Here is a 24,109-nt window from a genome sequence, read left to right as displayed (position 1 = left end):
AAAAAACAGAGCTGGAGGAATCAGACTCCCTGACTTCAGACTATACTACAAAGCTACAGTAATCAAGACAATATGGTACTGGCACAAGAACAGAAATATAGATCAATGGAACAGGATAGAAAGCCCAGAGATAAACCCACGCAACTATGGTCAACTAATCTATGACAAACGAGGCAAGGATATATACAATGGAGAAAAGACAGTCTCTTCAATAAGTGCTGCTGGGCAAACTGGACAGCTACATGTAAAAGAATGAAATGAGAACACTCCCTAACACCATACACAAAAATAAACTCAAAATGGATTACAGACCTAAATATAAGACCGGACACCATAAAACTCTTAGAGGAAAACATAGGAAAAACACTCTTTGACACAAATCACAGCAAGATCTTTTTTGATCCACCTCCTAGAGTAATGGAAATAAAAACAAAAATAAACAAATGGGACCTAATGAAACTTCAAAGCTTTTGCAAAGCAAAGGAAACTACAAACAAGACCAAAAGACAACCCCCAGAATGGGAGAAAATATTTGCAAACGAACCAGCGGACAAAGGATTAATCTCGAAAATATATAAACAGCTCATGCAGCTCAATATTAAAAAAACAAACAACCCAGTCAAAAAATGGGCAGAAGGGCTTCCCTGGTGGCGCAGTGGTTGAGAGTCCGCCTGCCGATGTGGGGGACACGGGTTTGTGCCCTGGTGCGGGAGGATCCCACATGCCGCGGAGCGGCTGGGCCCGTGAGCCATGGCCGCTGAGCCTGTGCGTCCGGAGCCTGTGCTCCACAACAGGAGAGACCACGGCAGTGAGAGGCCCGCGTACCGGAAAAAAAAAAAAAAAAAAATTGGGCAGAAGACCTCAATAGACATTTCTCCATAGAAGACATACAGATGGCCAAGAAGCAGATGAAAAGTTGCTCAACATCACTAACTATTAGAGAAATGCAAATCAAAACTACAATGAGGTATCACCTCACACCAGTGAGAATGGGCATCATCAGAAAATCTACAAACAACAAATGCTGGACAGGGTGTGGAGGAAAGGGAACCCTCTTGCACTGTTGGTGGGAATGTAAACTGATACAGCCACTATGGAGAACAGTATGGAGGTTCCTTAAAAAACTAAAAATAGAATTACCATATGACCCAGCAATCCCACTACTGGGCATATACCCAGAGAACACCATATTTCAAAAAGACACATGCACCCCAATGTTCACTGCAGCAGTATTTACAATAGCCAGGTCACGGAAGCAACCTAAACGCCCATCGGCAGACGAATGGATAAAGAAGTTGTGGTACATATATACAATGGAATATTACTCAGCCATAAAAAGGAACGAAATTGGGTCATCTGTAGAGATGTGGATGGATCTAGAGACTGTCATACAGAGTGAAGTCAGAAAGAGAAAAACAAATATCATATACTACTGCATATATGGGGAACCTAGAAAAATGGTACAGATGAACCGGTTTGCAGGGCAGAAATAGAGACACAGGTGTAGAGAACAAACGTATGGACACCAAGGGGGGAAAGCGGGGGCGAGGTGGCGGCGGTGGGATGAATTGGGAGATTGGGATTGACATGTATACACAAATATGTATATAATGGATCACTAATGAGAACTTGCTGTATAAAAACTAAAATAAAATTCAAAAAAAAAAGAGAGATTGACTAGGGATCTCAGACTGTATCTTCTTACCCCAGGTGCCACGCTGTCTCCAAGGTGGTGTGGTCTCACAGCTAGACACACATGATCCCATCCAGGGAACATACAATTCTGAGACTAGGCAGCCCCTGAGAAGCCCCAAAGCAACTGCTGGTGGGCAGGGTGTGATGGCAGGATGCCTGGGATAAACTGCTGTAGCTGACTGACCTGGGTCCTGTTCAAAGGCTACCTGGACTCCTTGCACTGCAAGAAGCAAAGTCCACATCTTTGCTGCTGGAGACTTTAACCTCTGGACCTTCTCCCACAGCCCTATCCTTTTACACCAAACCCTACGTTGGCCTCTCAGGCAACGCCTTGCGTTAGTGACTTCTGGTTCCAAGAGCACTGTCTGGCCTGCTGTCTGTGCCGGTCCTACCTGGCCCTGCCTTGGTACTGAGTCATTTCCCTCCTTTTTTCTTCCCTTTCCAGTGGGGCTAAGCAGTGACAGCAGGAGGAAGATAGGTGGGAAGACGAATTCAAGCCTCTGCACCCACTTCTGTCCCATCCCAGAGACGGTTACTTTGTTGGCCAGGAGACCGAGGACCCTGAGCTACAGACTGTTTCCAGGTTTCTCCTGCCGTGCAGTGACCAGACTATTGCAGCCCTGCCAACTCAGAGGGCACTGCCGGGAGACTGACCATACCCCTCAGGTTACAGCCTAACTAGCAGAGGCTGCAAAGCCACAGTGGATTCATAAATGATCAACAGAAATGCCCATGTCCACAGCATGTGAGGAAGCGCGAAAGGAATACTTACAATCATGTCCTCATGGGAAGTATCCACAGTGTTAATTACTGACACCTAGAACCAAAGATATTGTGGGTAAATGCACTGACAGTACTTAGAATGCAATCATCTCCTTGAATCCACTGATCACTTTTAAAGTTCTTGACTGCATCTGTTCATTCATTCATTCATTCATTCATTCAGTAAATGTTCACTCTAAGTGCCTTCACTTTGCCAAGCACTGTAACAGGGACTGGAGATACCGACACGAAAGAGAGGTACTTCTTGCCCCTGAGAAGCCTGCACCTAAGTAACCCCAACAAGGCAAGATAAATATTTTAATGGTGGTTAACATATGCTATAGCAGTCTGAGGGGCTGCTGGTGGTGGACATAAACTGGGCTCAGATGATGAGGAATTTGCCAGGTGGCACAGGGAAAAAAAAGTACAGTCCAATCAGAGGGCAAAACATGAGCAAAGAAGGGGGGATGGTGGCATGAGCGGTCCTGGCTACATTTGAGGTTGAAGAGGGACCCTGAGGGAGCTATGGCTGGGGTTCCTTCCTGGATGACAGAGCCTCTGATGTTCCAGGCAGTTTTCTGCATAACAGGGTTAACACCTAACACTTTAATTGATTCAACTGATTCTCCTGAGGCTGCTGCCTGGTACACCATCTGTGACAGAGCCCAGTTTATAGGGCCGGAACAGAGCTGCCATGGTCATCACCTTCCTACCCATTCTCTGAGGTGCAGCTCAAATTACGCTGCCCCCCCCCCGCCCCGCAACTTGAAGATTCCCAGATTCCCCAACTGGCTGGACTCCTCTGAATATCAACACTGAATGTCTACAACACTTTACACTGTTTCTTCTCCCAACTAGAAGGTGAGCTCCCTGGAGCCAGGGTCGGTGTCATTGGCCGTTCTGAATCCTCTCAAATCACCCAGCACAGTGCTTTGCAACCAGAAGGAACTCAGTGACTATCTGCTGAATGCATAAGTAAATGAACAAAAATGCACAGTTTTACTTTGTTCAACCACTATTCTCTCAAAACTCTTGCGATAGAAAAGGGACGGAAAAGGAGGTTTCAGACTGGAAATAATATTTCTTACCATTTCCCCCATTTCATCTTTTTCCAGCACAAGCCCTTCAGGTATAAAGTCTGACCTGACTTTTCAGAAAGGTGGATACTAGAAGAGCATGGCTGCAAAGCAGTTCAAAAGGTACATGTCAAGTAAGCACAGGTTCTCTCACCAAAGTCTAGATGCCCTACAAAGCAGGCCCCCGAGGTCTGCAAAGGCCAAGTAAGGAAGATAAAGAGAAGCATCTCCCACGTGTGCCAAGCTGTCCGGGTTACAAAGTACTCTCACGTGTGCACTGGGAAGGCTGAAGGGCAGAGTTCATCAGAGCTGCCCGATGGACTAAGGAGATGAAGAAGCCCAGGGAATAGAAAGCACCTGCTCAAGTCACAGAGCTAGTTAAGGGTGGAGCTGGGAGAAGAGCCCCACCTGCTAACTCCCAGCCCACAAAGCTTTCCACTTGATTAGGCTGCCCATCTAGTTGTTACATCCAATTCCCTAAATCAGTGGCTGAGGGCTAAGCAGAGGCAGGAAGAAAGCTTACAGATAGTTTCATACTAGTTCGCTAGAGGACCTTGGAGATAACCAGCATTTATTTTGAACCACTCTCACGCACCAACCAGGACTGATGAACAAGTGCTTTTTTTTTTTTTTTTAAAGCGCCTTAAAAAAAAAAAAGTCCCTCCTCCTAAGCACCTCAAGATATACGGTCTTCCTTAAGTAGTAAAAGACAGCCCTCAAAACAATTAAGCTCTTCAGAATTACTTAATGAGTTAAAAACTCATTTTAAAAGAGTTGGGTGTCAGGGTGTAAGAGACCCCAACTCTACTTAGCAGCTGAAGAATCAGAGACCAAAAAAACCCCGAGAAATTTAAAACCCAGTGCCCTGCAAAGCAAGAGCCAAACCCAGCGTCCAGGCTTCTGGGTTCACCCACGTTTCCTCAAAAACCCAGGCACAGCCATTTTCCCGAGAGCACCGGCTTACCGAACCCCCCACTCTGTGCCAGGCTCAGGCTAGATGCGTCTATCCATTAGTTCCCACTGGCGGTCATTCACTGGATGAGTAAGTGTGGAGTGAATGTACACGGTGGATACCACAGAGGTTTAAAAACCCGAGCCCCTGCATCACAGGGGCATTCAGCTCATCCTTACATCAGTTTCCTGAAGTGCCCGTCATACCTCGGGGCCCTGGGCTAAGCACCTGTTCCACAAACATCTCTGCTGGGAGAGGCGGGAGGTGGGAGAAGGGAATGGTTGTGAGGGTTTGAATCTCAGCTCTGCCACTTGTTCCCTGTGCAAGAGGCTTCACCTCTCTGAACCTCCAGCTTCCTCATTTGTCAAAGGTCGATAATAACAGCCCCGACTTCATGGGGCTGTTAGTAGGCTGAGATTAGGAACAATGCTTGGAACCTACTAAGGGCTCAGGCCACAGTAGCTCCAACGGTGTTTGGGGTTTTGTTTTCAACTGTTGGGGAAAGAGAAGGAAAAGAAGCAGGAGACGCGGCCCGCAGAGTTCTGGGAGGTTCCGCGGCCTCCGCCTGGCCTCCCCCTCAGAAAGGTCCGGACGGGCAGGGCCAGAGCCCCCCAGACCCGAAGCGGTGCGGGAGAGCTGAACGGCTCCAGCTCGGGGCTTGAACCTTAGCGCGGCGAGGAACCCGGGAGGGCCGCGACTACGGCCCCGGCACTCACCATGGTTGCGGCGGCGGCGGCGGCGGCGGCGGCGGCGGCGGCAGCTCAAGGCCGCGGACGTGGCAGGCCCCGGCGGCGCCTCAGAACAGCTCACTTCCGGTGCCGGGCTAGCAGGCCGTCTGGCCGGGGCGCAGGAGCCTCCGGGCAGCAGCACGCTCCGCTCGCACGAAGGTTCCGTCCTTTCTGGGGCGGTGCCAAGCCTTCCCACGGCCCCTCCCCTTCTCCGTGCGTAACGCTCGAGACCAAAGGGGTGGGACTCTCGTTTTCCAGGCGAGCCAGGTCCGGAACTTGAAATCTGAAGCTCTAACCTGTCTTCTTTCGTGACCAACCCTTCCCTTTTCCTGAGATCCATACATGAAAAAAGGGACTCATACGTAACGACACCTCCACCCACCTCTCTGCGGTTCTGGGTGCGACTGGCCTTATGGTGAACAATTTAGGATGACTAATTTTGGGAGTAGTGGCCAGACTGGTTTTAGTGCTTCCTTGTCAGTCTCTCCTCAGGACCCAAGGCTGGGACCAGGGGCAAAGAAGCCCAGGGAATAACCCCCTAGCCAGAGGCTGAGCCTCTCGCCCTGCCCTCTCCAGGCCAGAGGACCCATGCCTTCAAACTGCCCCTTCCTCATAGCTCTGGGATCCTGTGAGTCTGGCCCATCAGGTAGATTCCCCAGGCAAGGAAGGATCTCAGCCAGACTCCCGCAGCTAGAGCCCAGGACCCAATCGCCAGTTTCCCCAACCCCCAGGTCCCTGGCTTCACATCGGCACAGTGAGAATGCTGTACAGCTGGACAGAGCCTGGGGGGTCCCCTCAGCCACACATGGTCTGGCAGCCCTTGACCTCTCATGGCTTTAAGGAGTTGAGTGACCCAGGATGGAGTCTAGGCTTCCCTTGGTTGAGTCAAAATCCCTGTTTCCCCTCTTGAAACCGGAGGGAAGAGTCCTAGCAGGAGATGGTCACTGCTGGAGGGACGATGTTAAGGCTCAGAGGGTGTGATAGATCCAGACCATCAAGGAGCTTTGGAGAGGGTGTCGGGGAGTGGGGTCTTACAGAACTCAGGGCTGGGCCTCCAGGTAGCAACTCACCCTCCACCCCCACCCCAGCTTTCAAGACCCATAATTTCCCTCTAATGGAAAAAGATTGCAGGGGTGTGAGGGGTGGTGCTTATGGTGGAAATACTGCAGGGAACAAAGTGGGAGGGACCCTTGGGTCTCCTGTTCTTCAAGGGACATCCCCTGATCTCAGATCTGTAGATGTACTACTGATTCTCTGGGTGATAAAATCATATCACTTCTTTCTGAGCCTCAGTTTCCTCCAGTAGAAAGTGGGGACAATGACACGTTAGATATAATACAAACACAATGCATGGGGCATAGTTGTTATTTAAAGAATTCCCTGGTGTAGGCATTGAAGTTGGAGAGATTGAGGATTTGGGACAAACAGTGCAACTGTTATCCTATTCATTAAAGTATTTGCTGGTGGAACTGAAAAGTTTTGAGTGCTGATTCTGGCATCAAGACTGTGAGGTATCAATACTGTATCCCCTACTTACTAGGTGGGCACACCCTTCTCCTCTCTGAGCTGCCATCTCCTCTTCTGTTAAGTGGGAATTGTAATAATACCTCCTCTGGAAGGTTGATCTTGGGAGTAAATGGACCTTTGGATGTGAAACTGGGTTTGGGTTTGGAAGCGGTTGGGCCTACAGTGCTTGATCTGGGGATCAGTTTTCCCTGAGAAGAGCTGGGTTTTAGTGTGTGTGTGTGTGTGTACGTGCACATGCATGCATGCATGTGCAACCATCAACCTTTGAACCAACATTGGGACTGTCTCTTGGTCTGGGCACATTCTCGTTCTTTGCTGATGTCCACCAGAGGTGTGCAAAGTTCAGATTCAGTGTGCCAGGGTCCCTTCTGCATCCCCCTGTCCCCAGTGGGGGATGCCACCTACATCCTTTGTCCACATCTCCCATCAGCTCCCTCCAGTTAATCCCAGACCCCGAAGCTAAAAATGCTTTCCCTAATTTGTGCCCTGACCTCCCAGACCCTGAACCTCCACCTCTTCTTCATCCTCCTGAGGCCTCTTCCCCCAGAGTCTTGCCCTCTGGGATTGTCAGCTGTTCCTCATGGAGGGTTAACGACTCATGGCAAGCTGAACTTGCCTCCCTCAAACGGTGACTGTTCAAAAGGTGTGACTCGGCGGAAGGAGAGAGACCACCCCTGAGCCATGCACCCTTGGGCAAAGTGCCTTTCCCTCCCAGGCACTTGGTTTCCCTCTGAGTTCAAATCCACGGAGGGTGGGGACCCAGCTGTCCCACGGAAAAAGGCCTTGTGATGTGTACTGTGTCTGCATTTCCACGTGTGCATTTATTGTTATTGCTCAGTATAGTGTTGAAAAGGCAGACAAATCCCATTAATTACAAAGAGCACAAGCCAGAGATACAGAGAAATCAAGAGTGTACAATAAGAGCACAGTCACTTCCCAGCCCCGATTTTCCCAGAGCCCCCCAGAGCCCGGGTAGCTCGTGGAAGCTGGAGGCGGCACCATTTCCTCGCTACTCTGGTATAAAATACGTGCACACAAGAGTTAGCAAAGTGTGGCGACTAACTCCCCACCACCCCTGCCCCGAGAGGAAAGGTGAGCAGGGAGAGCACCACAGGCATTACAAAACAGACTTAGGGAGCCAAGAAGGGCAGTCCCAAAGCAGCCTTAAAGACCTTGTTTTCCGTGGAGGGGGTGATGGCTGATGCCCAGGGCCTGGGATCCCCCTCCCCCAACTTGGGTGAACAGGATCTTTACATCAAAATCAGGAGAGCTTGCTTTGGAACTTGGGAAAGACCTGGGGATTTTCTGCTGTTGCTTGATTTCAGCCTTGGCTCTGGAGGACCCAGAAGCCTCCAGAGAAACGCAACCCATCTCCACCCCACCCCCCCATCTTCTAGTGGTGGGATCTCGGACCCTACGGAGAGAGTTTTGTGTGGGAGGCACGTCACAGGGTGCGTTTGACAGCCTCCTGTAAGTAGAGCCAGAACCACTAGGGGGAGTCATCAGGGTGGTGAGAAGGTCCAGGCAAGAGATTGCAGCGTCCCAAAGGACGTATCGCAACTGCTGAAAACTGTGAATAAAGAGCAAGAGGTGACCCTCCCCCCACCAAAATAGTTCAGGAAAGGGATATAGGAATAAACATTTCTCCATGAGGAGAATTGGTAACTGGGCTCCACATTCTGGTAGCTCCAGGTCTGGGAGAGACCCCTCTTTCTCACCTGGACCAGGGCAGATGGAGGGTCCACCTCAGCACAGCCAAGGTGGGTGACTTTGGGTCCCACACTGAGACTGGGTGGGGGCTTGATGGCCTCTCCTAACGACACCCTGGCTTAGGGGACAGGTGAGATGATGGGAGGACTATCTGGCTTCCCTCAAGATTCAGGATGCCCTTTTTATTTCTCCTTAGAGGGCTATTTAGTGAGCTGGGGTGCTTACAATGGTGGGAAGATGTTTGCACCCACAATGAAAGGGCCCAATATTTGGAGTGAGAGGAGGGCAGGAGGATGCAGGACTCAGCAAAATTTTAAGTTTACTTGGAGGAATAGATGTGAGAATAACCAGGAAACTTTGTAAAAAAAAAAAAAAGCAAAGGGTATTTATCCCACCACATAATGAAACATTATATAAAGTGACAATAATTAAAACTGTGTGGTTGGTGCCAGATGAGACACCCAGATAAGGGAACAGAGGAGATATTCCAGAAATAGACCCAAGTCTCTCTGAGCTGTCAGGATGTGGTAAAGGGGGAATTTCAGCACAGTTGGGGAAGAGCATCTGTTCAATAACTGGGACGTCCGGGCTGAGACAGGTCCAGGGTCCTTGTCCCAGTGCAGTCACTATCATTGGTCTGGTCTCAGAAGCAGGGGGCCCTCCTTCTTGTCCACTCTCTGCTCTGGTTGGGACAAGGGGGCAAGGGGCTATGGTGGGGGGCTGGTGGGAGCAACCCAGGCTGCTGCTGAGTTAGGGAAGAAAACTCTTCAGTTTCCTCCCTGTCCACCTCCAAAGGTGGGTGACTCGTTGAATGGGTCCCCTGCTCTTCCGTCATCTGTTAGGGGGAGACAGGTTGGTGAGCTTAGACCTTGGAACTGAATCTGCTACCTTCTCCTGGAGCCCCTGTCCAGAGGGCAGACAAGAAGCTGAGGGGACGGTGCAGTCCAAAACCAGCAAAAAGTATACATTACAGAGTATATATTTACTACGTTCTGTTTGATGTTGGTTTTAGCCTTTTTTTTTTTTTTAAGACCACAGACATTTCAGAACCATACTGCGGAGTAAGAAGAGTCAGCAATTGAAAGCATCACCATTGCATAGTATTAAATGAACAGAGATGGTGAGTTCTTTATTTACAGTTATTGTCTAGATAAAAAAATTCATAAAAACAGATGAATGGTCATAAATTATTTACCCCCTAATGGGGTGAACTGCCAAACGTACCCCATGCTGCTAGATATAGGACGCCGAGTGCAAGCTTTATGTACTACAGGGAGTTCTGACAAACCAATCATTTCCTGTGTGTGTGGATGTGTGTGTGCAAGTGTGAGGGTGAGGGTGTGTGTGTGTGTGTGTGTGTGTGTGTGTGTGTGAGCATCCATTATTCCTGACAAGAAAAGACCAACACTGACATGGGGCATTCTCGGTAGCTTCCATGGCTCCCTCTCCCCTGGGCTGGGTCCCACTAGGGGAGACCCCTCCTGCTTCCCTTGCGTCCTGGCTCCAAATGAGCAGGGAGCGTGGTGTGCAAGCGGGGCTTTCCTGGTGTCATGGAATGAGGTCACAGACACAAGGTTGGAACAAAGCGGGAAATGGAGAACCTTGAAAAAGGAAACTACAAAAGACACCACGTTCCAAAGCTGCCCCAGGTTTTACAGGAGCGGGTCTTCCTTTCTCTGAGGAGAACAGTGGGCGGTATTGGTGGTATTGGTCTTGGAATCCAATAAGCATATCTGAGGGTGGTCACCCCTCGGGGGATGCAGTTTCCTCTGCTGGGTACATTCAGAGATATTTCTTCACGACATTCAGGAGATGCTCTTGCGCACAGAAGGTCCTCCTTCCAGGAAGGTTTTGCCAGGTGGGTGGGCTGACTTGGGATCCTCAACCCTCGGGTTTCTCCACAGCCATCCAGACGCAGGCCCTCCCAGCTGACTATGGCTCTTTTCCCGAGTGGCTCTCATCTTGTTTGTGGAAGAATTCTCTGGGCCTGGAGAAGGGAAGGGCCCGGGTGGACACAGAGCAACTGTGGGAAGGGTCAGTGTGAAGAATGCATTTCGCAAGCGAGGCAGAAGCGTTTGGTTTTCCTTGAAGCATGGGACATCATCGATCATGGTATTCAAAATGTCTTTTGCACTGTACAAGTTTATGGAAAAAGATCGTATGCTGAAAAGTCTCAAAGCAAACTTTGTATTAAATACAAAAGTTCTTTTATGAAAAAAGCTGATACCCACAAAGTGCTTAGCAGTTAAGAGGCTGACATACAATTAAATAAGCTCTTATTTAAGTGGGATTACTAGTGCTGTTATTGTCTCAGGGAAAAAATAACCACCTTTTCTCACCTGTGATACTGTAGGGTTTCAGAATGGCTTTCTGTCTGGGAAAGCAAGACTTGCTGTTCAAAGGCTACAGTATATATTGCGACTACAGGAAGACAATTTGGTTTAAAAAAATCACACTGAATACATCTCAATATACATGTCATAAGGTTCGTTCGGATCTAAATAGTGCAGAGAAAAAGGCTATTCTTCTTCAAAAATAAAAATAAAAGCAGCAAGCCATAATGATCCTCATCCAATATGCCAACAGCTCACTTGCTGCAATTTTTAAGGAAATAAGCCTCTAAATTACTAACTGAAAAAAAAATCAACACAATAGCATTTATAATATTGCAAAACTACCTCAGTCTCTGTACAGACAGCGCCAGAGAGAATCTCTGTTTGAAATGCTCTTAGTAAACTCAAGTGAGTTTCATTGAGAGGAAAGTCTTCACCCAGTGCTTTGCCAACCCCGTCACCCTGGGGCCGGGCTGGCCATCAGTGCTTTGAGCCCAGGAAGACTTCTCTCCTCCTCCCCCTTTGTCTACGGAGCACGCTGTTGGACCCCTCAGGATGGATACTCGCTAACATTTGGCTTCTGCCTGAGCCTCCCTCGGTAGTGACATTATTGAACGGAAGTAGCAGGCAAAAATCAGAGCATGGCTATCGTAAAACATCAAGGATGCAATCCAGGGAGGTGTCTATCAGGCTGAGCTGTTTTTATAGCATCTCAGCCACCAGTGTTCTTAAACCGTACAAATAGCCGAAGACGATATCTACAGGTTTGTAAACAAATTACATTCTTCTTTTAGGACATAAATAAGTTAAAATAGAGCAATTTAAGCAGAAACAAGGCAACATGCCGGCAAAGAAACTTTATATATCCATGTGTGTGTGTATATATATATATATATATATATATAGACACATATATATCTACCTATCTATATGGACGTATACAGTCTTGGGGAAGTATACGTTGATATAGATACAAAGAAATGGATATAACCTTGTGAGTGTCTGAAGTTCTTCGGTTCCATTGGTGCAAATTTACTAGGCGAGTTAAGCTCTGCAATTTCAAAAAGTTGTTAAATTAACCTATACAACTGAGACCATGCTGCGCAAGCATTTCAAAAACTCACAGACCGGTGGATTGGATAAATAGTCTCAGAAAAGAGTCTGTCTGCAGTTCCCGCCTAAGAAAACAAACAAACAAACAAAAAAAAACCCCTCCCCAACCCCCGAAAAACCAAACAAGGGGAGGACCGGAAGTGTACAGTACATTCATGCAGGGGACATGGCGCCGGGCGGGTGCATGGCTGGTCCATGTCGGGTGGGAGCCAGGAAGGGCTAGTTCTGGGGAAAAACCGCTCACTCCCTTAAGCCCCCGGAGGAGATCCCGCCCTCGCCTCAAAGTGAAAAAGAGTTCAAACAGCATCGCAGCCAGAAAAAGGGTCTGTTGGGTGGAAACGGTTTTCTCGCCAGTATTTGGTTTCCTGCTGTTGCTCGTTGCTGCTTGGGTGAGTCGGGTGCCTGGACGGGTGGCTGCCCGGGAGGTGGGTGGTGGCGGGGTCCTCAGCTAAAGCGACGTCTCCAGGCTGTGGATGGGGCTCCCTGGACTTGAAGAGGTAGCTGATTTGCTCGTGTCGGTCGTCAGGTTGATCCCGCTGTCGATGGCGCTGTTGTTCTTGTTGAGCGAGGACGGCGGGCTCGAGTTCCGCTTGAGCGCGGCGTCTTCTTCCAGGTCGGTGTCGTCGATGAGGGGGATGTGGGGCTGTGAATCTTCGACCCGGAATTCGGGATGAGCCATGAAATTATGGATGGAGGTTCGAGACTCAGGCTTTTCTAGACCTTCATAGAGAGAGCTACGGAACGCCTTCACGACGCGGATCTGCAAGGGAAGCACGGGGGTGAGGAGCACTGCCCCCAGGGGGGCCGGCGGCCAAGCTCTGGGGGGCTCGGAGGAGGGGTGGGTGGGGGAGAGGGGGTTCGGGCACAGCAGGTGGCTGGAATCCACAGTCGCTGGGTGTCATGAGCACGGAGAGGAGAGGGAAGAACGGAAGCGGGGATTTAGGTTGTGTTCATCCGTGAGGTTTTTAAAATGGCTTGGGTTTGGGTAAAGACTACAGTATTAGGACAGGAGGAAGGAAGGCCCATCGTAGCGATGATGGGAAACAGTGGTTAGAGGAAGCTTAGTCCACTCCAGCGGGCACCCAGACCTAGTGAGAGACTGAGCCTTGTTAACTGTAGAGCAGAGGTTCGACCATGCAGAAGGGGAGCGGGACCAGGTGGGAATAAAGGAGGAAGGAGGAGAGGCTATTTATTTGTAAAAAATTAATCTTAGAAAAACCACACGCGGTTAAGAAACCACACGACATGGAACAGATAACGTGTCACAAACAGAAAAGGAACAGGAAGGAGAGACAGTTGGATGAGCCGGGATGAGAAGGGACACACGAGGGCCAAACAGAGAAGGGCAACATCCAACCGAAGCAGCAAAGCAAACCGAAGCCAACTCGGGGCTTTCTGGGGTGCACAGCAGAGGCAGCCAGAAAGCACGATGGCAGCGGCGACTGATGACATTCAGGGGCACGAGCATGCTACGGGGTGGGGGTGGGGGGTGGGCGGGAGCCACACGGCACACAAAGACGACACGCGGCTACACTTGGAAGCCTGGACAATGTGAATGGAGGTCGTTTGTACCCAACGTTTCTTCCCTTCATGCATTTGGGAGGTAAACACTCGAGTATAGACTCAAAGCCCTGGCCACTCATTGGAGTTGGCTTTGGGGTCCCTTATTTCCTGGGGTTTTTGCCTCCTTTCTTTATTTGTGCTTTGAAAACACAATACCAAAAAACGAGGCCAGAATCAGAGGGCCAAACCCAGGCCCTGGGTGGGATTCTAAGAGGGTGTGGAACTGAGCCACAAAACAGCAAGTTCTTTCATTTTCTGTGTCTCAGTTGGAAGCTGGGTTCCCTGAAGAAGGGAAGGAGGCTGGACGCTGAGTCGTCCAGGCCAGTGGGCAGAGCGCTGGATCCAGAGTCAGGAAGACCCGAGTCTGCGTCCGGGCTCTGCCACTTTGGGTGCCTTGACCGCGGGCGAGCCACACCACCGGCCTGGCCGTCCCCTGTCCCGCCTCACAGGGTGCACAGGAACCGGACCCTCACTTTGAAGAGAGGCATCCCTTCTCTGGACTCCTGGGAGGGGGAGCCAAGCCTGCCATCTCAAGGGGCCGATGGGACTTGGGACAAAGGCGCCTCCTCCTCTCTTCCCAGCCCCAACTCAGAGTGGAGCCAGTGGCGGGGAAAGCAAGGCAGCATCCATGCTTCCAAGGAGCAGAACCTCAGCCGAGGCGGCCGGGGTGCTGCGGCCAGCCGTCTGGCCTTCCCTCCCCCCATATCACAGGCCTGTAGGGGGACAGTGGACTGGACAGGGCAGTTGTGGGGAGGCCCTTGTGGTCCCAGGATTTGCGGAGCTAAACCCAGAGGTAGCTCGTTGGTGGGGCTCAGGGTGGAAAGCCCTGTCCATGGGAGTGAATTTTCACAGTGACTGTGGCTAATGGTTTTAAGTGTCACAGCTCAGGGTTTGCTTGACTATTTCAGAGAGGAGTCTTTCTAAAGCACATCATAAGCTCCTCTGCCTTTTAATTTAGAGAACACAGAGAAGAATTTAAGTTTGTCAATAAGCCTTCTTGGTCTTGTGTAAGACCCCTACAGTTTTGATTTTTTTTTTTTTTAAGTTTTTCTCCTTTGCTGTCAGCCATCACTTACTAGTTCTGACTTTCCCTTGTCTTCTCAAAAGCATCTCTGTCCCCTCTCCTTCTTAAGTGCTATGGGCAGGGGACTCCAGGGAAACCTGCCTCGTGGAATCCTGCTTTCAGTAAGAGGCATCAGGTGCCAAGCGAGAGCCAGCCAGACGCCATGCATTAGTGCTGGTCCTCCGTGATGGCCATTTGGCTGCTCTGAGGTTTCTTTCTCCCTGGATTCCCTATTTGTGGCTCTGTAGAGATTATTCAATATTCTGATCTCCTGATAACTGGGCCATTACTCCCTTGATTACGTGAAAACAACAACAAAAATGATGTTGCAGGCCTCAGTTTTCTTAACTGTAAAATGGGAATAATAATGATCATTGTAGCTGCTCAGCCCAGAGCCTGGCTGAATTGCAATAAGATGCCAGCCGGGAGCGCCTGGTGGAGGAGGCGGGATGGTGGCAGGACCCTGTCGTGTGACTGACAACGCGGGGGTGGGGGGATGACACACAATGAAATGTAGGCCCCTCGCCCTCCCCCTGGAATGGAGACAACAGAAAGAATGAACTGCTCTGGACAAGACTGTGGGGACAAGACTTTTCGGGACACCCCGCCACGGCCATCTCAAGTCTCCACTTCGGATCTCTCGCGGCTGAAATGGAAAAAAGTATGGGAAGAAAAAAAAGCTCTTCCATCTCCCCTCCCTGCCTGCCCTGGTGATGGGCCTTGCTGGCTTGAGCTGCACTGGGGCGTGGGGTGAGGGGGAAGAGAGGAAGGGCCTCGGTCTGTGGGCTTTCAGACGTTTTGGTTCCATCAGCACAAAGCGGGTGGGGAGCCCCATGCCCGTTGTCGGTGGCTCTGAGGAAATGCATGGGCCCCGGTCTGGGGCGGGTTCGACATACTCGAATGTTTACCCGGCTTCAAGGAAGCCAAGAGTCTGGGATTGATTCACATTCATTTCAGGCTCAAGGTTAAAGACTCACAACCTCTTTTAATTTCACTCTCTCTTGCTGAACTCTGTGTCCAGGGTTCTCTAGCCCTCTAGGGAAACAAACACATGGAATATTCAGACAGCGGAGAGGTCTGGACTCCCCCCCAGAAGCAAGCCATTTTCTCGCCAACCCAAGGTTGCACTAAGTTAGTTACCAGAATGCTAATGAGAGGTCCAGCTTCCTTTCCTTCCCTTCTTCTTCACTTCTCCCCCTAAGAGATGCAAACTCCTTGCCCTAGCAGTCCTCAGAACCGGGAATCTGAAGGGGGAGTGGGATGGGGGATGCCCTATCTAGCAGGGTACGGCGTCCAGAAAGTGGCTGGTCTGGGGTTAGGAGTCTGATGCTCTGGGCCTGGTTGGTTTGAAGGAACAGGACCTTCACTCATGAACGTGGAGCGTGCTAATGAACTTGCTAAATACAAAGGTAGCTTGAGATGGGTTAGGAATTTGTGGCAATAAGAGAGAGGAGCCCTGTAGCTTGGCCTTGGATCTAAGAGCTAAATGCTAATTCTGTTCCTGGTCACCGATGGGAAGATGCCTCTCTTCTCAGTCCCTGCCAGGCTGGTGGAAACTCAAGCAGAGAAAGAGCTTCCCTGGCCTTCTAGACCCCAGAGGATTGGCTCCTTTTCACTGGATGAGGCTGTAGGAGTGGGTACTGGTTCCACAGTGGAAATTCAACCTCTGTGGGCTCTAGGTCTGTGGGCTTATCTGGGAAGTGGTGTGGGTGGTGAGAAAAATGAGGGACTTTGGAGTCAGATCTCTTGTCACTTACATACTGTGTGACCTTGGCCAAGTCGGTTCACTTCTCTGAGCCTCAGGGTCTTGCTCAGTTGAATGGAGGTACTGGCAGCTCCCCCCTCTTCACAGTTCAGTTGTGAGGTGTATGTGGAGTGAAGGATGTGCTGAAATGCTTTGGAAAATTTGGGGCGAGACTCAAGTATAAGGCATTAGGGGTGTGCCATTAAAGTTTCTGGGAGAAAAAAGGGAACTCGCCTTTGAGTAAGTCAGAAGAGGAAAGCAAGGCAGTGGGCCAGAGTTTCCTCCAGATCATTCCAATGCCAGTCTGACCAGACAGACTGTCCTGTCACCGCATGGTATCTGTCTGCCTGGGGTCCTCCGCCTCACAGTGGTGCTGAGGGAGGGATGTGTGATGTGCTGGGGGGTTCCTCACCCCAAGTCATGAGTCAGAAGGCAGCCATGCACACGCCACCCTGCCCCAGGACTTGGTGGTCACTCCTGATAGCCTAAAGGACAGTGGTTTGACTCTTTCCAGGGCACAGAGAGCCCAGGTGTTTTCAACTTAACAGGCGCCCTACTTTACTGGAGAATCCTGGGAAGAAGACCCTGCTCGGAGGAGGCAGGGGGTGGGGGGAGTCCACCTCTCCACCCACCCCATCGGGGACCCCTTCTCTTACTTCCTGGGCCCCTGCTTCACACCCTGTGGGAAGAAAGCCTTTTGGCTTCTGTAGGGACCCTACCTGGTATCTAGAGGGCTCTCATTGAGTCCTTGGAGACCAGAGGAGGTGACATTGCTATACAAACTATTCAAGCAAAGGAGGAACTACGGATATTTCACATCGTGACTGTGTTGACCAAAATGTGTCTGTTGAAACCACAGAGGTTGTGACCCATTTTGGAACCAGTACCCTTGAGCAAGGGGGTGGTCAGGCTTTTTTTGAGACCCCATGCCCATGAAAGGGTCCCAGAAGGGACCCAGAATTACAGGCTGGATTCTACAATTGCAGGTAGGAATGCAAGATTCCTAAGGAGGCATGATGCCTGAGGGAGAGGCAAGAGGGCACTTGGGTGAGGGAGTCATGCTTGATCAGCCCATTTGGGTCCTCTGAGAAAATGATGGGTCATGGGCAAGGCCTATAGCATCCTTCTCAAAGGCTGTTCCAAAGTTGGGTCACCATGGGGTAAAGGGATTAATCTGGGCTAGAAGGAGATTGGCTTAGAGATAGGAAGCAAAGGGCAGGCAGAAATGGGCATTTCTCTGAAGGAAAAGTGTTGAGAACCAAGTGTCACAGGACTGGCCTTATTGCATGGTTTTATAAAGGACAGAAGAAAAGGTTCAAGATGACTGCGTTCTTTCTTCGAGACCGGAAGAGCTAAGGTGCGGGGCCTAACCAAGGGAGAGGCTGCAGGTGCCCAGGAGTGCCGTGAGCTCCGTGTTGGCCTGGGTGAGGCACCACGCTTCAAGAAAGAGGCCGAACCGGGGAGGACGAAGAACTGGGCCTGGACCCGGAGGCCACCTTCTGGCAGTCAGGCCGGCCGGAGGGATGCAGGAGGCAATGGGAGGGCAGTGGGAACCCCGAGAGGAAGAGATCCTTTCCCCAGGTGGCTCTCCAGCCCTGAGCACTTCTGGTCTCTGCACTTCACGACAGGAGGCAGCGCTGAGCAAGGCTGGAACTCGGCTGACGCAGGAGTAGGGCAGCTGGGCGCGGGCCTCCCACCGAGGCGAGGGCTCTCTGTGTGGAGCGGGAGTGAGTGGGAACAAAGCGTCTCCTGCTCTGAGAAAGCCTGGCAGTGACTTGCCGGTGACAGTGCCTCATGGGAACGTGACTCAGACACCATCCGCTCAAACACGGCCTCACTTCACCTTGGCTCGTCTGGCCTCCCCATCGCTGTGTTTTCGTGCTGATGAATGAGCACAGGGGCTTTCCCCCGTTTCTGCATCCTCCCTGTCATTTTGTGGACTTGGCAGGACTGCACCCACGGAAAGGTCGTGGGACGTGAGCACACGCCACCGACAGCAACCTGTGGCTCGCGCCTCTTGTCCAAGGGCTCAGATGGCATCATTCTCACCCAGCACATGGTCCTCTCCTGCCCGGTGGCAGAGATGTGTGTTTTGGGTGTTCTGTGCTTGGGAGGGGGGTAGAGGCACCTTATAAAGTATCAAGAGATGAAGCCTGGAGTCTCATCAAAGAAGCCCAAGGGCTGGCTGAGTGAACAGACAACTTGAGAGGACCAGACTGCAGCTCCCTTGTGGTTTAGGAGGGGCTGACTAGAGACAGGGAAGGGAGGCAGGCGGTAAATAGAAACTCCTTGTGCCCTCTGGGGCCTGGAGCCATGGGGGGTTCATAAAGATCTAGACAAGGCCAGAGTTGAGAAACTTGGGTCAGAAGCCCTGGTGTGAGGAGATGAGCTCGAGGGAGGGAGGTGAGGGAGGGGGTTGGAGTCCCAGGTGTCCCTCCAATGAGGAAGGAGGAAGCCACAGGTTAGACTGGGTCCCTCGGGCCTGCTGTCAGCCAGCCAAGATGAGACCCCCACTGTGCTCTACCTGAGGTCAAGTGGAATGGGTCAGGAGCCTTGTCCCTTCCAGGAAGGGCTCAGGCCTTCGCTGTGCTCCAAGCCCTGCTGCAGGGAGAAGTGTGTGTAAGGTAGCTGGTGCTATCAGATGTACAAGGAGAGAGGGCAGAAGGGGCTGAACTACTGGGTACAGGGCCTCCGGGCTGTGATCTCCTTGGGGGCCTGGGTCCCCTGACCAACTGTGACCTCTGATCTACAGTGACCCCTCTGGGCTGGACCTCACTGTGGCTGTGACCCCTCAGAGCCTTTCCTCCCTTGACCCACAGTAACCCTTGGCCTGACTTCGACTGCAGGACTGTGATCTCCTGGCCAACTCTGACCCTGGCCCTCACGAGCCAGACTTTTCCTGACCGGGTATGACCCTACACTGATTGGGATGCTCCACGTCCCCCAGCTGACTGCTCCCCCTTGGCCACCGTGACCCTGTGGGGGACTGTGACATTCGATCACTGAAACCTCCCTGACCGACGGTGATCCTTTGACTGACCCAGACTTTTTGACTACTTGTGACCCTCACGACCCCATGACTGCCTGGTCATAACCCCTGACCCTGACCCCAGCCGACCCTGACCCACTAAGGGACTGCCACCCCGTGCCTGGCTGTGGTCTGCTGACTGCCTGGGACCCTCCTCAATGGCCGGGGCCCCTCAGCCCCCTGGGCCTAATCACGACCTCCTGCCCCCCGAGTCCCTGGCGCCCCGGCCCCTGCCCTCCTGCCCGCCCGGCGCTGGCGGCGGTGGCACCCGAGGCGGTAAGGATTCACACTCACGCCCAGCTGCAGCAGGAGGAAGGCTGGTCGGAGAGGAAAGAGCATTGGACAACGACACGCGACTAGGGCTAGAGAGATTGGCTACGTCCTGGCTCTGGCTGGTGACGGAGGATTGTCTCCGCAGGGCTCCCTGAAAGGAGGCCCCGCTCTTGAAAGTATTGACTACTTCAATCTGCAACGGAGGAGAGAACGAGACAAGTTGCGAAAAGAATGGACACGACAGCTACACGACTGACAGGCGCCAGGTCACGAGGACAGCCGCAGCCACGGCAAGACAGCACGCCACTTAAACCAAAACGACAATACCAGGCACGATCCAAGGCTCTGAGAGACGTCTGCTCAGCTCGGGCACCTGGGGTCCCCAGGGCCCGGTTGAGGGGGGAGCCACAGGGGCCCGGCCTTGGTCCTGCTCTAGTGACTCAGGGGCCAATGGGCTGGGCTGGGGGCCGCGGGTGGGGCGTTAAACATGGTGTTTGGAGGCAGAGGGGGTGCTCAGCCCTTGGGACCAGGCATGGAGCCAGAGTGGTGTGCTGGGAGCTCTGGGGTGGACAGACCCTGGCCCAGACCCCAGCTCTATCACTTATGAGCTAGACGGCCTTGGGCAAGTCACTGCCCGGCGGCAGTTCCTTGTCCTTCAGAAGGGGCAATGCCACCTACCTGGCGGGGTTAGCTGTGAGGGGCAAAGCACTGGCCCACTTAGTGGTCCGTAAGAGTCAGGCTAGATAGGACTCGTGCTCACTCAAGAAACTACAGTCCCGGTGTCCTCCTCAAAGGCTTTGTGGCCAGGCTGGTGACAGCACCAGGGCCGTGTGTGTGCTGAGAGCTGCCAGGCTCGCCTGGGAAGTGGGGGGTGGGGGCTACCCGGGGGGCTAGTCCCGGAGCCCAGACTGCTGTCTGTCAGGAGGCTCTGGGTCTGCAACCTGCTCCCCGACCCAGCGCCCAGAAAGGGCTGTCTCCTGAACCTCGGTTACCCCTAAAACTAGGTGCGGGGCACACTGACCTCTCAGGGGGCTGGGAAGGCCCATGAGATAATGTTTGGGACAGTCCCTGTAGGGTGTGAGGCAGCCCAGGCGACCTGTTTTTGTTGCACTAGGTGGAAGTGCAGCGGTAGGCCACGTAGGACTGCAGGACCGCAGGCCCAAGGTGGGGGGCCCTGACGCACTTCCCAGAGCGTGACGGGGGCAGGGTGGCCATGAACGTCCCAGCACAGCTGTCCCAGGCTGGCTGGGCAGGAGACTGAGCCTCTCTCGATTTCCTGGTCCTTCTGTTCCTCATCCTACAGGGCTGTGAAAGCACCCCGAGAACGGCAACCCTGACCCAGGGAGAGGGGCCGTGTGGGAACACGGGGGCTGCATGTTCGTGGCGTGTGTCATGTGGTGGCCACGCAGTCCCGTTCTGAGGCAGAGACCTGCTTCTGGCCGGACACACATCCCGCATGTGTGCTCTACATGTGTGTCCTTGGGGTGTGTGTGCGTGCATGTGATGTGTGTGTGGAAAACCAAGCTTTGGTCCCCAGAACTGACTCAATGCCCCAGTGGGGGCTAGGAGAGTGTCTGAAGCCCCCCGTGGAGGAAGATGTATGTGCATGTGCACAAGCCCGCACCGCAGGCCTGACCACGTGGCCGGGAGAATCTGGGGCCCACCCCGGCCTGAAGCTGCCATCCTGGCCTCACGTGGATCAGTCTCCAGCTTCGCCTGACCCTCCTGGCGGCGCCCCAGCAACCCTGACAGGAGCCCCTCACTCACCTCGGCCCTCAGGGTCACCTCTCCTCCACCTTAGGGGCACCCCCTGCCCCCCGCCCCAAAGCCCACAGTGGGTGTGACCCCAGTCCGACCCCGGCCAGGTGGACAGGGAGGTGGGACCTTCCCGAGGAGGCCGCTCTTCAGCAGCCACGCAGTGTGTGTGTGGGGAACATGGGTGCACCGGAGGCTGGTGAGATGGCGAGAGCGGGTCTGGGCCCACCTGCACCCCCTCATCCCCATCACCACCCACCCCGCCAGGCACGGGCCCAGCCCCAGGAGCCGCCTGTACCTGGGTCTGGATCCGGTTCAGGCCTCGGAACCACAGGATCTGGCCCCGCCGCAGCTCTCGCTCAGCGTGGTCTATCTCCTCCACGTCCTCGTTCAGCTCCTCCTCCGGGATCTCCTCCTTCTGTGTGAGCCTGCCCGCCTCCTTGAGGAACTTGAGCCTGCTGGTCGGGATGGTGGCGATGACCTGCAAGGGGCCCGGCTGTCAGCGGAGGGGTCGGCCTCCCCCACTCCCTCCTGCTCTTCTTACCCACTGACCTAGTTACGTTCGACTCACTCCTTAACTCGTCTCACCCCTTCCTCAAGTCAATCTTTAGATTTCTTTTTAATTTGCTTCTTAATTCACTCACTCATCCAGAGGCAGGGGGAAATCGTGGGAAATCTGGGGAGTTGGACACGTGTGACTTTGGATACCCCAGACCTTATAAGTCCTGTGACTTTGGGCAAGTCATTTAACCTCTCTGAGCTCCGGCTTTCCCATCTGGAAAGCTGGGAACAGTTCTCAGAGTTGGAGATGGTGTGTCTAAGTCACTGGCCCTCAGGTCTCTGGCTTATTCTTCCTGAGGTCACTGGGTCCTGGGGTGCCCAACCCTGGGCAACAGGGGCTCAGAGCTTGCGTGCCTTGGGGGCAGTCAATCCTGGGACTTTTGGAATGGCTGCCCTCCCGGAAAGGGAAGGCAAAGTGGGAGGGGGATACGCCTTTGTTCTTACTCTTCCTCCAAAGGGCTTGTCCTGGGGCTGAGGCCTGAGCGGCAGGCCCTGTGGGAAAGCTGAGGTGGCAGAGGTCAGAGGCCCCTGACATCTCCTCTAGGGACTGACAGGGGCTGCCCTGCACACTCTCAGGGGTTCCCCGGGGGTTTAAGGTGGGCCTTGCCCATTGGCATCTTCCTTAGGTGTTAGGAACCTGCTCATCCAGACGCCGAGGGCTCCCTGAGGGATTGTCCAGTGGGACAAAGATGCCCAGGCCCTGAGGGTGCCCAAGGAATGGCGTTGTTAAGTCAAATCTAGTTTATCAACTCTCCAAAGAAGCTCCAAAGTTTAAAGAAGATTGTTCTGAGTGAAACTAAATTTTATTCTTTACCTTCTTTACCTTCATTTCTCTCACCGGAATTTCCCACTCTAGACTGGGAACAGCTTGAAGGCAAGACCAACGTCTTAGGCCTGTTGGGGCCCCCACTGCCTGGATCCAGCTCCGGGTACCATATCCTGGTCAGGCGTCTTTGAGCTGCAAGCTGTGAGTTCCATGATGGTGCGTGTGCGTGTGTGTGTGCATGTGCCTGGTGGGAGAACGTTCTGGGGTCACGGCTAGAAGGGCCTCTAGAGAGGATCCAGCCCAGGGTTCCCCGAAGCTGGGGAGGGCCACAGATGGCTGCAGACACAGCACTGTGATGCAGCAGGGTTTGCCCCTCTTATGTTCCCTCTGAGCTCTCTGAAGGAGCCTCTGCTTGGTGTCACAGCACCTACTAATGCTCTTTACAACAAGCCGGCTTCGAGCTCTGAGCCTTGGCTGGCCATGGCATCTAGTTAGACTTTAATAACATCGTGCTTGTTACACTTTTTTTTGTTAGCTTCTGTTTATGACAAGTGATACTGATTTTCCAATCATATCTGTAATATGTTACCTTTTGAAATAAACTTCAGTTAGAAAAACAGATGTGATTAAAAGAAAGTATCAAGTAAATAACAGGATCAGCGGGGTGTATAGACAGAAGCAAAAATCACAGTGGCGATACCCAAATGACCAGCATTCGAGACCTGGGCCAACCCCCCCATTGCTCCGGTCCCCAGAGACGGGGAGGCCCTTGCCCGGGGCCAGACAGCTAATCCATGGAGGAGCCATGACCCATTCCTGGGGCTCCTGGATTCCCCGTCCAGCACGCTTTCCCTTCCCCTGCTGACAGGCCCCTCCTGCAGCTCCCCCAGCACTCACCTGGCCCCAGACGAGCTCTCCTAACCCGATGAATATGCACCACATCCACTGGTCCAGCTGCAGCGGAGAACAGCTGAACGGTTTCCCACCAAACTGCACAATCACTATCTGGAGGTCACAGGGAGCAGAGAGAGAGACAGAGGGACAGGCCATCAGGGGCCAGCTCGGAGGTCTGGGCTCTCAGGGCACTGCTGAGGGGCCCCGGCTGCCCGCTGCCCTCTGCCCACCCCGGCCAGGTCAGGGTGGGGGGCCTGGTACCTGGATGGTGAAAGTGCCCAGCACAATGGTGCAGAAGATGGGGTTCCGGAAGATGCCGTCGAAGACGTTGCGCTCGCCGTGGATCTTGCGGGCGTTGATCTCGTTGAAGAGCTGCATCATGACGAAGGTGTTGAAGATGATGGTGTAGTGCTCGGAGGGCGGCGAGTGCAGGGGTGCGTTCCTCCCGCTGTCGATCTGGAACATCTTCTCGCCTGCCAAGCCGAGAGGGCGGGAGCCGGGCTGAGGGACGGAGCTGGGGGGACGCCTGGCCCTGCGTGGGGGCCTCTTCTGAGCAGCCGGGTGGG

At 52.8% G+C, this 24,109-nt stretch overlaps 2 protein-coding genes across 9 annotated transcripts in view; both read right to left on the bottom strand.

Moving 5' to 3' along the window:
• The window catches only part of SEC13 (SEC13 homolog, nuclear pore and COPII coat complex component), a 47,684-nt gene extending 42,116 nt beyond the window's left edge, over window positions 1-5,568 (bottom strand). Inside the window, 4 exon segments of the mRNA XM_081245764.1 lie at window positions 2,468-2,512; window positions 5,202-5,246; window positions 5,250-5,282; window positions 5,284-5,568. Coding sequence (XP_081101890.1) covers window positions 2,468-2,512; window positions 5,202-5,246; window positions 5,250-5,282; window positions 5,284-5,553 — 393 coding nt within the window. The 5' untranslated portion in view covers window positions 5,554-5,568.
• Window positions 5,569-9,108: 3,540 nt separating this feature from the next.
• The window catches only part of ATP2B2 (ATPase plasma membrane Ca2+ transporting 2), a 210,137-nt gene continuing 195,136 nt past the window's right edge, over window positions 9,109-24,109 (bottom strand). For 5 of the 8 annotated variants that reach the window (XM_081245756.1, XM_081245755.1, XM_081245759.1 and 2 more), the window contains 4 exons: window positions 23,805-24,016; window positions 23,547-23,654; window positions 21,621-21,803; window positions 9,109-12,656 (listed from right to left, as the gene is read on the bottom strand). In XM_081245756.1, coding sequence (XP_081101882.1) covers window positions 12,345-12,656; window positions 21,621-21,803; window positions 23,547-23,654; window positions 23,805-24,016 — 815 coding nt within the window. In that variant the 3' untranslated portion in view covers window positions 9,109-12,344. Of the gene's footprint in view, window positions 12,657-15,502; window positions 15,558-19,584; window positions 19,761-21,620; window positions 21,804-23,546; window positions 23,655-23,804; window positions 24,017-24,109 lie in introns of all 8 variants that reach the window. The other 3 variants (XM_081245762.1, XM_081245761.1, XM_081245760.1) reach the window with 3 other exon arrangements.

Source organism: Mesoplodon bidens, assembly GCF_964165515.1.
Source record: "Mesoplodon bidens genome assembly, chromosome: 10".
Taxonomy (NCBI): domain Eukaryota; kingdom Metazoa; phylum Chordata; class Mammalia; order Artiodactyla; family Ziphiidae; genus Mesoplodon; species Mesoplodon bidens.
The sequence above is the reverse complement of the archived record's forward strand: the minus strand, read 5'-3'. Positions and strand labels throughout refer to the sequence as shown.